General features: G+C 38.1%; 1 protein-coding gene across 1 annotated transcript; it reads right to left on the bottom strand.

Moving 5' to 3' along the window:
• Nucleotides 1-942: 942 nt before the first annotated feature.
• On the bottom strand, nt 943-4,571 carry LOC104603321 (bHLH transcription factor RHL1-like). Its single transcript, XM_088899452.1, has 8 exons — nt 4,453-4,571; nt 3,462-4,148; nt 3,284-3,382; nt 3,033-3,200; nt 2,862-2,927; nt 2,220-2,285; nt 1,936-2,004; nt 943-1,626 (listed from the first exon to the last, which is right to left on the bottom strand). The coding sequence occupies exons 2-8, from the start codon at nt 4,137-4,139 to the stop codon at nt 1,255-1,257; spliced, it is 1,518 nt and encodes a 505-aa protein (XP_088755578.1). The 5' UTR covers nt 4,140-4,148; nt 4,453-4,571; the 3' UTR covers nt 943-1,254.
• Nucleotides 4,572-10,700: the final 6,129 nt, after the last annotated feature.

The following is a 10,700-nucleotide window of genomic DNA, read 5'->3' as shown; positions in this document are numbered from 1 at the left end:
TATATATTATATATAAGAATGAAATAATCGATCAAATTCAGATATTTATTGAATCGAATCAGGTCATATTCGAATTCGAATCCAATCAACTATTCGATAAAAATAGAATATCCGAATTCAACCGATTAAATATTCAAATTATCCGAATTCGATTCGCTTATGTCGAATACCAAATTCAAAATTGAATTTTCGAATACCGTTGACACCCCTAGGCCATTCTTACAAAACCTTTGCCTGGACCTATATTCTCTCTTCTACGTGGCAAATTGATGTGTTTCCCCACCTTCAACTTGAGGGGGGTGTTAGCCACCTAGTCTATGGCTGTTCAAGGGTTTGAGATAAACCCTGAACTCTGCAGTATATATTTGTTAGTTTTTCCCTTTTTATCATAACTTTTGTATATGTTTAAATACACAATACGATAGAATGAATAAGAAATCAGATATCCATCATCCTTTCATTCTACCATCTCCTACAACTGGAACACTTCCCTCTCAAGCATTCAACTGAAGAAATAATCCAGTCAACTACCAGCAAAAGTGTCAAACAGGAAGACAAAAACTCGGATTTCTCCTTCCAACCCCAAACAAAGGCCCACTATGGGATCGACATCCATGTTTCAGTCTTCTACCGCTTCGGTTACTAAGGTATAAACCATCGTTTCATACAGTTTCCCTCTTTTCCGTAATTGATTATCCATCTTCTAATTAGTTAGATGAATGGGGACTCCTCTTTTTTTATTTTTCTCCTTTTCTAATTGCAAGTTTTCAGTTGTTTTAATCCCCTTTATATATGGTTGATGATAAAGGCTTATTTTTCTTGCAATCCGGACTCATTTTGCAAATACAAAAATCAACTTCGGTGACCATATTCTCTTATTCGTAATTATCATCCTAATTAATTTTAACATTTCACAAACACCACCTTTCAGTAATACAGTAATTTTCGGACGGAAACCACATATTTTATAAATTAAGGATATAAGTTTACAAAAACAAAAAACAAAAGAACCTAAACATTATAAAAGAAAATTAAAAATAAATAAATAAAAGGACTAAGGTATGTATAGTTGCTGTAGTTAAGCCTTTTTTTTTTCTGCCCAGTCAAACACCAGAGAACAACCTGCTTCCGTAGACTTGACGCCCGTTGAATTTCAATTTCTTTCCTTTTTTCTATCTTCTCTCCCTCGGATTTCTTCTAACTCTCTAGTCCAAACAAGTCTGCCCTCCATCGCTTTTGTTTTCCCAGTTCCCCTCACGGCTTCGAAATCGATGTAGCGTCCTTGACGGAAGCCTCTCCCCCGCCGTTTCCCATCGTCACCGACTGTACGGTCAGCACGGACATGCTCGGCGACTGAGGAACGTCGACGTTAGGGGAAACGAGGCGGTGGTGGGTGTGGTTCGGGTTCCTGGAATGACACGTGGTGGCAGTTGATATGGCGGTGGCGAGAGAAATGGGCATGAGGCACAGACCCTTCCCCTGCAAGTACTGCATCGCCGAACCCATGTCCTCCTCCATCAGCTTCGCCACTTGCTGCTCCGTCGCCGTTAAGCTATCGTTCGACGACGCCGTCTGAGCGCCGTTTGCACTCCGCCCACCACTCGCCTGTACGCAGTCCCCTCCTCCCTACAACACAACAAACACTGAAAAGAGTAGAACAGAGAGAAGGACAAAAGAGAAGGTTTTCTCTTCGCAGTAGTAACTTCCGACTTCCGTTTCGAGGATTTGGGCATTTTCGGAATACGAAAATCGTGCACGCACGCGCGTTGCTTTTTCATTTGTTGTTTTGTGGATTGAGAATTCCGAGGTGGGACCCCCGGCCCCGAATTTCCCCTTTTTTTTCCGAAAAGCATAGAGAAATCTTCCAAGCAACGCCAAGCGTTTTCTTGAAGGGGATGGAAAATGGAAGGAAAAAAAAAAAGTTGGAAAACTTACATCGGAGGAAATATCGGCCACGAGAGGAGCAACCGCTGCTGCACCGCCCAATCTGCTCATGCTCAGAACCTGCAACTCTCAAAAAAGGAATACAGCAAAGCGGGCAGAGAGAGAGAGGCCCAGAATCAGAGAAAACCCATAAAGCTGTCAGAGAGAATCTTTTCTTCTGCTTTGAGAAAGGGGAACTTAATGGAACCAAAAAAATCATTAATGAATATATACAAATATATATATATATATATATATATATATATATATATATATATATCTTTTCCCTGTATTACCTTGACTTGAAGCTGGAGGAATTTCACGTAATCGATGATCTCGTCCAGCATCGATGCTTTGTCAGTCTGTCACTCGGGGAAAAACAAAGAAAGTAAGAAAGAATGGGCAGAGTTAAGAATAGTGAAAAGACAAATACATCCCTGGGCAGTTTCAACAATTGTACAAGCATGCTTCGAAAGATAGAGACGTCTTTTTGCCTTCAAGTACGCACAGAAAAAGATGACGCTCTCTTTTTTCCGGCCGTCTCTCACTCTCTCACTTTTTAGTTTTATCTCTTACCACAATGACCAGAATACCCTTACATCCACACAGCCAAATTGACAGGTATGCCCTTCTTGACCTGGGAGATCATAGGTTGCGTTGCGTGACTCGGGTCCCCTTTAATCTACCCCGACCAGTGACATAAATGTTCCCATTCCCTAAGGATATTATGGTCAGTATGTCGGAAATTAATACATTCCCTAGTTTCTTCCAGAAATCATACTTCATCGGCGGGAAAATCTCTGGATTTTTTTTTATTGAGAAAATAGGTGGGATGACGAAAATACCCACCAAGAATGGCATTTATGACCAGTTATTATAGAAAAGGAATCTGGAAAATTAGGTATTTTATGCATAGGAAGCGGAGAAACACAAATAACCTTGTTTGCATTGGGCACAAGTTCCTGCAGAGCTTTCATTCTTTCTGCGATTCTCTCCCTCCGCAACTGAAACAAGAGATAATCCCACGCCAAGTTTCAGAAGAAACGAACAGAAGACAAATCTCCATTCCCATTTCTTTATTTTTTTTCAGAGGGAATCGCTTAGCTTACTCTTTCAGCGATGCTGTGTGGATCGGTGGCCTGCCCTCTCCTGGCCCTCACCCTCTGCTGCCTCTGGGGAGCGGCACCAACTCCTCCTGCTGCCCCCGCCGCTAGTGCCGCCTGGTTGATCCCTGTCGTCGCCGGTGCACTGAAATTCTGTGCTGGCATCGTCGCAACCTAGAATAATAAAAAAGTAAGGAAGCACAAATACAACCCCAGAAACTAGAATTCATTAAATAATTGAGCAAATGAGTACCCACTTGTGGATTGTGAAAATGCTGCTGGTCTGCTGTCTGAGCAGTGCGAGACAGAGATCCGGCGAAACCGTTGTACAACCCTTGAACTGAAGCTTCTCCGTTCTACGGATTCAAATAAAGAAAAAAATTAAGAAAACGAAAAAAATAATTAGCTTTCTCTTTTTTCGAGTAAGGGACTCACCGGGCTTGGAGATTTAAAGGAAGCATCGACGACACCATCCCGGGACCGATCGACGAGGAGCCTAGAATCCGAGGAATCAGCGCTGGCCAGACTTAGAGGAAGTGGGCGAAGCCCCGACTCGCCGCCCTGAGAACTAGTGCCGGGAACAGACGACGGTGATATCGCCATTCCAACGCCGCCTCTCGAAAGAAGTAGCTGCTGCTGAAGGGCCAGCGTTTTGGCTGCTAGTGAATTCCCGCTTATCTGGTTCTGACGAAGCCGTGAGGCGAGCAGCGTGGAATCGTCGAAACCGTACTGAAGGTTTTCCGGCTGCGATGATGTCTGCTGGTCATCGGATAAATCTCCGGGTTTGCCGTTGGAAGTAGCGATTGGGATATTAAAGAGCTTCTGATTGGTAGCGGTGGCGCTGGTCGCGGTGTTGTTGTTGGGCGTGGGGTTGCCGTTAGGGTTTTGAGGGTTAAGGTCCCAGGGAGATTTAGGGTTTCCTGAGAGGTTTTCGGTCCAAGGGAGATTAGAGAGCATTTGCTCAAGAAAATCATCGTGAGACGAGTGATCAAAGTGGGAACCCTGATGAATGTGGTGCTGATTCGGCATCTGATGCTGACCATTTTGAAGCTCTTGCAGACCCATTTGAGGTATGGAATCCATTCCTTGCATTTCTCCACTGCAAGGCTGCATGGATCAAAACTGAACAAAACCCAAAAACAGAAAACCAAAGATAATACCAATTCAAATTCTCTTCTGAGTTTATGCAACAGAGAGAGAAGGAGAGGGAAAGAAAGAGAGAGAGAGAGCTTTGTTCGGTGGAAGTAACACCCAGAAAGAAACAAGAAATGGAGACCTCACCAAACCTCTAAGAGATGGGTTTTGTGTTGTTTTCCATTCAAATTCAGACTCGTGAGACTCGTGAGAGATCTCAGAACTTTTAACAGAGAGCTTTCATAAGAAAGAAAACAAGCAGAAGGACCCGTTCTCCTTTTATCTTACTTACTTGAAAAATGGAGAAGAGAGACACGATATCATTTCGCTTCTCATTTTTTATAAGTTACCGTCCATATAAGCAAAAGCAAACCTTCTCTTTGCTTCTCTCTCCTCTGATCTATTAAATACTCTCCTCTCTCCTCTCTCCTCTCTCCTTTCTCTAAAACTACTGAAAGCACAAGATGAAGATCAGTGGACGCAGATGTTGACCTGACTATGGTTAAAGAGGTCTATTGATGTTTGGTCAGCCAAGCTTTTTACTTTTTAGGGTTCGCTAACAGTCTCATCCATCGTACAATGTCCGGAATACCCTAGCCAAAGGAATATGTGCGATTCTCCTCGTGTGGTCCTTTTCCGTCATTTCAATTCATTATCATCTATCATCCTTTTTGCTTTACTTTGCCCTCGATTGGGAAGGCTCCGGCTGTGACCGCAGGATTAGAATCTTTTTACCTGGAGGGAATGATTGAATGGATAGAGAGGCTCCACAGTCCACAGCTTTTATTTCTATGCGAGTGATTGTAGGATAAGGTCTGCAGTTGTCGAGGGTCCAAGATCATATGATTGGAGTATGGGTATACTAATTATTTTGGATGATCAAAAGGGGGTCTATAGAAATGAGAGCTGTGAAATGGTGGTAGGTGGGACCCGTTTTATGATGGATTCTCGAAACCCTAATTATGTGGGTGCTTTTGATGTTTGTAATGCAAGCTAAGATTGGGAAGCAAGTTATTCAATTTTGGCCATTTTTGTTCAATTTTCATTTTTTTTTCATTCTTATCAATATGAAATTTGAAAATGAATAAGAATGAGTAAAGATGGACAGAGAGAAAATATTATTATAAATCAAATATTTTTTTACTAAACAAAAAATTCTTTTTAGACAGGAAGTGCATTATGTTGTTTAGTGGTCATATATTATCAGCCAAATTCTTCAAAACTATTGGCACATATGTTTATTTCCAGATGGCCAATAATCAATGTCTGTTGGTGTAACTGTCTACGACAATCCTCCAATAAACATCTATGGCAATGATTTTGTAACCTCGGTCAGTGGCATGGTTCAAAGTATTAACATAAGCCAATATGTTGATAGGGCGTATCGGCATGTATCAGTACTTTTTTTATATTTTATTTTATTTTTTTTCAAAACCATTTCAAAGGGGTTAGTTTAAGTTTCAATTGCTCTCTAAACCATGGTCTTACCGATACAACCTTTATAGGGGCATATCAGGAAGCTACTACATAATACGTATCAATCGATATGGGTCGATATGGGTCGATGCGTATCGATATTTTCAACCTTGGTCAATTGTTTATGAATACAAGCATAGAGTGACTTTAGAGAATGAAAATGAGCAAGATGGGGCATGATTATTTTTCATGCTGCAGGCTACTTTAATTTTTATGCCAAAGACTACTTTTCATTCTGAAAAGAATTAGGCTCCTGACAATTTGTAACCAAACACTCTAATGTTATTCATTCTTACACATTCTTGCTTAGAATAAACAATAATTAAAAGAATAAGGCCCAAAATAGCAAACCAAACATGGCCTTAGGGTTCTTGTTTAATGTGTAGAAAACCCAATGCAAGAAAGCAAACATAGGGGAAACAAAGAGGAGAAAAGAAACATTGGATTGAGCTAAAGTTCAAGTTAGGGTTAGGGTCAAAAAGTATGAATCTAATTTAACTTTAGTTAGGTTAAAGTTGAGGCCTTGGTCAATCTAACCCAATGTACAAATACATCTATGTATAGATATGCAACTATGCATCAAATATCAATAAACCCATGTATGCATGTATGATATATCTATCTCAACAAAACTAATATATATATATTAAAGGAAGTTGTTCACCCTACAGTCCCCACCATTCATACACATGGCCTTCTCAATTTTTTTTTTTTTTGGAAACCTAAACACGTGGCATTTTCTGGGAAGTTAATGTTAAAGCCCACTACCCACTACCATCATTTAGACAAGTGGTTTTATCATTTTCTAGAAAGCTAAACACGTGGCAATTTCTGAGAAATTCCTACTAAAACCTACAGCCCACTACCAAGCTACAACCCCCCACCATTCAGACATGTGGCCTTCTCATTTTTCTAGAAAGCTAAACACGTGGCATTTTCTGAGAAGTTGTTGCTAAAACCCACAATCCACTACCACCATTTAGACACGTGGCATCCTATTAATTCAATAAAAGAATTAAAAAAATAGGTAGTTTTAGTCCTAAGCATTCCTAATACACAATTATTTATTAGCTTAACACATGTTTATCCATAGCCTATTAAATACAAATGGTGGGATCCATTAAAATATTATCATAAACCCATATTTGTTTTTAATGATTTTTTTTTCAAAAAGAAAATACTTTGTTAATTACAAACTTGATTTACCATTTAGGAAGCAACCTAATTTAACTTTTAAAAATAAATAACTCAAAATAGATTTATTAGATAAATAGTAAATACTAAATAAAGTGAGTTATTGTTTACCAATAAGATCTCATTTAATATCTTAAATTAAACTTTAAAAAATATAAATTAAAAGAGATTCAAATAAAATAGGTAAATTATACACACATTTAGTTACCCCATACTTAGTAAGGGGGTCCTTCTCTAGTTTTAGTTTAAAAGGCAAATATTTTCTAAAGCATGATAATTATATTCATGTATATATAATAATGTCAATTGGTAAGATTTCTGATTTGTTGTAGTAGAGATCTGGAATCAAATATTACTGCCACCAGGATTAAAGGAATGGGTTATCCCATCATTGCGTAACCCCACAAAAAAAGTAAAATACAAATAAAAAATAAAAACTTAAGGCTATGTTTGGTTGCAATGCAAATAAATTTGTATGGATGCAAAAACATGGTAGTGCAAATGATTTGAGTGTAAATTCTGATCTATTTTTGCTTCAAATTTTAGCTTATTTTGTTTGACTGTAGTACAAATGAAGCAAATTGAGATACGAAGCAGAATAAAGAAAACCCAAAACAAATTTAAACAAGAATTTGCATTTTTTTTTTATTTGCACTCCCTTGCATTTGTACTAGTGCAAATAAAACTGCACTACAACCAATCACAGCCTAAGTGGTCTCAACCCTTTAGTCTAGTAAATAATAACACTTGGCTAAAGGAAGTAGAAAAGTTATACCAACCCAAAAACTTTAGGCTGGGTTTGGCCGTTTGGGTTAGCTTTGGGGATTCAACAGCTCAGCTTGGGTTTGGTTAAGATTGTCGCCAATTCGACTTAAACCTGGCTTGACTTGCACCCCTAGTGGTGCCTTGTATTCCATAGGCAGACCTGCCATTCTTGAGCTCCACATAAGCAAAGAAGGATCAGATCAGTTGCAAATGACACATTATCTGTCAACATGAAAAAATATGATTGTTTCCTTTCTATTTCTCTTTACATTTAAATGAAGCAAATCAAGATGCTAGGTTCAGCAAACACTTAGGGGCTGTTTGATCACGGCTAAAGTTATTGAACCTAAAAATTTATTGCTTTGTCTTTGAGTTGTTAAAATAATTAAATGATAAATTTTTCAAGGGTATAGTAATCTAATTTCAGTTTCAGCTAGGGGTGGCCACGAGCTGAATTCTTCACAAGCTATTCGAGCTCGGTTCGGTTCCGATCGAGCTTTGAATCGAGTTCGAGCCCAATTTACAAGCTTGATTAATAAACGAGTCAAGTTATATATATATATAAAATTATAGAAAATGATATATATATATATAATAAAAATATTATAATTATTAATTTTTTAAATATCAAATAAAAATATTATATATACTTTTTTTATTTTTATAAAACATTTTTTCTCAAATTGAGCTCGAACTTACGAGTTTTTGACTCAAACGAGCTTGAGCTCAAGGTTCTAATCCGAATTGAGCTCGAACTCGAGCTCGAGCTGTATCCTACCTTGGCGAGCCAAGCTCAAGCTCAAGCTCAAGCTTGTACTATTCGACTCGGCCCGGCTCATCCACCCCTAGTTTCAACTATTAAAGAGCCTACAACCTCCTTAAAAACTTGGTCATTAAAAGACAAAGCAGTACGTTTTTCAATTCAGCATTTTCATCTATTATCAAATGGTTCCTTACTCTCCATTTGGTTGCACATAAATGAAGGGAAAAAAATAGTGTTCTTTGAAAAATTAAATTCAATACAAAAGAAGTCATATTACTAACTTTCCAATGTTTCATAAATTGGAAAATATCCGGAATGGTTGACGAATACACGCAAGCGTTGTCAGGAATGAGAATCATCAAGAGGACTGACATATGATTTTCTAATTTATGAGGCATCACAATGAATGTCATTTTCCTAAAATTAGGTTCTATTTGCATAGGCTCGGTTTGGAACGAGTACAAATATAAATATGTACACTACAAATACATAAAAAAAAATAATACAAAGTTCAAGATTTTGTACTTTACATATTTATATTTGTATTCCTTTGTCTCCTTCCAAACTGAGCCATAAGGTTTTGGTTTTATGCTTCGGGTTGTGAAAAACAAAATTGATCTAAAAAGTGTTCTGAACATTTGGTAAGAGTTAACTTTTAAAAACATCATAATCTTAAACTTAAGTCCCACACAACAAAGCCTAAAATTGTGGCTTTATGCTTTTGGGTGAAACTTATCAAAGCACAACCTTAGTGCTCACTTTTTGAAAAAAAATGTTTTGTTTTCAACAGACATTTTTCTTGCTACCAAACACAGCCAAAGTTTGCATATCAAATAATAATAATAATAATAAGTTTAGGAGCATTTTGACTATAAAATAAAAAAAGGCCAAAATTTGCATGCCATTAACTCAACTATTGATGGATATCATCAAAATCACATTGTTTTTTATAATGCAGTAGTCGTTTTTTGTTTTAAAAAGCAAAACTTACTATACATACTTCTAAGCATCCCTTAATTATGTCGCTTGAAATGTGAAAAAAGAAAAACAAAAAACAGTTAGAGAATTAAGTTCTTTTTTTATTTTTGAAGTCTAGAGAATTAAGTTCTTGAAGGTTTGGAGGAGATGTTCTGCATATAGACATGAAGAAGAGGAGAGAGAGAGAGAGAGAGAGAGAGAGAGAGGAGGTTTGGAGGGTGATAAATCACTTGGATAAACAATGAAAAGAGATCTGATCAAAGATAAAAATTAATCAAGATAAAGGAAAGCTTCTTGACATAGCCAAAAATTTTAGGTCTATGTCCTTGTCTGGTACCAATCACATCTCCACTTTTCTTCAGGTGACGGACTCTCTTTACAACTCATCCACCCATTACACTAAACAAATATAAGCCCATGCGCAAGCCTTAAACAAAAGCTCAGCCTCATCATCTTCTGTCATCAAACAGCTTCTTTACAGAGACATCAATTCCTTATCTTCATTTCTTTATATAATCCCATATAGTCTTGCCAGCAATAGAATAAGGGCAGAAAGAATTGGGTACTCTCTCATCATAGCTGCTATTTAGCTCAAATGGTCCCTCATTCAACCCTACCTGCCTCTCTCCGTATTAGTTCAAGTGATCCTTCTTGTTGAAATTTCCTTTTTCTCATTCAACTCCACCCAATTTTTTAAACCCGACCACACTGGAGACCAGACCCTGAGGATAAATGGCACCTGGTCGGTTCAATCCGATTAAACAAACAAGTTGACTCCGGTTCACCCAATAACCTAGATTCTCCTCCAAAGTAACAGAAATATCCAAGATCTAAGTGTCAACTTTCATGGCCGGTTCAATTATTTGTTTAACGGGTTTGATTTATTCCCCACTATATATAGACTTAACACCACTATCAGGGGTACAAGCCAGGCCTCTTTGTCCAGCTTGAACTCAGATCTTATACTATGCACGCGCGTATGTGTATGTGTGTGTGTCTGTTTGCATGTCTGTATGTAGTTTTAGTCCTGATAGGGGCAGGGTGTTATATGCCAAACCCAATCGGAGGGGCTAAGTGGATAGTGGTAGCAAGGATGTATGTGAAATCGGATTTAGTCCTCACAAGACCGTGTTTATACTATTTACACAGTTTTTTGCAGCTTGGCATGGGGAATACCTAGCTCCCCATGAAAAAAAATATATATATACAAATATTGAGACATTCCCAAGGCAAGGCTTCTGCAAGGGACTGTACAAACAGAATGAAGACGATCTTGTAAGAACTGGATATGCATGCACGGCCCCATTATCATTCACAATGCAAGAGTCTCCCTTTCTACGGATTTGCACCCACAGCTCCTCCAA

Source organism: Nelumbo nucifera, chromosome 2 (assembly GCF_055504915.1).
Source record: "Nelumbo nucifera cultivar China Antique chromosome 2, China Antique-T2T, whole genome shotgun sequence".
Taxonomy (NCBI): domain Eukaryota; kingdom Viridiplantae; phylum Streptophyta; class Magnoliopsida; order Proteales; family Nelumbonaceae; genus Nelumbo; species Nelumbo nucifera.
This window is presented reverse-complemented; position numbering and strand designations above follow the sequence as displayed.

Bases quoted from the DNA above. Each gene is read 5' to 3' on its own strand.
- LOC104603321 (XM_088899452.1), bottom strand. From the start codon at position 4,139: ATGCAGCCTTGCAGTGGAGAAATGCAAGGAATGGATTCCATACCTCAA. The intron at 2,286-2,861 runs GTTATTTGTGTT...CCCGAGTGACAG, and splicing joins TTGTGCCCAATGCAAACAAG to ACTGACAAAGCATCGATGCT. The intron at 2,005-2,219 runs GTAATACAGGGA...TGAGAGTTGCAG, and splicing joins TCCTCCAGCTTCAAGTCAAG to GTTCTGAGCATGAGCAGATT.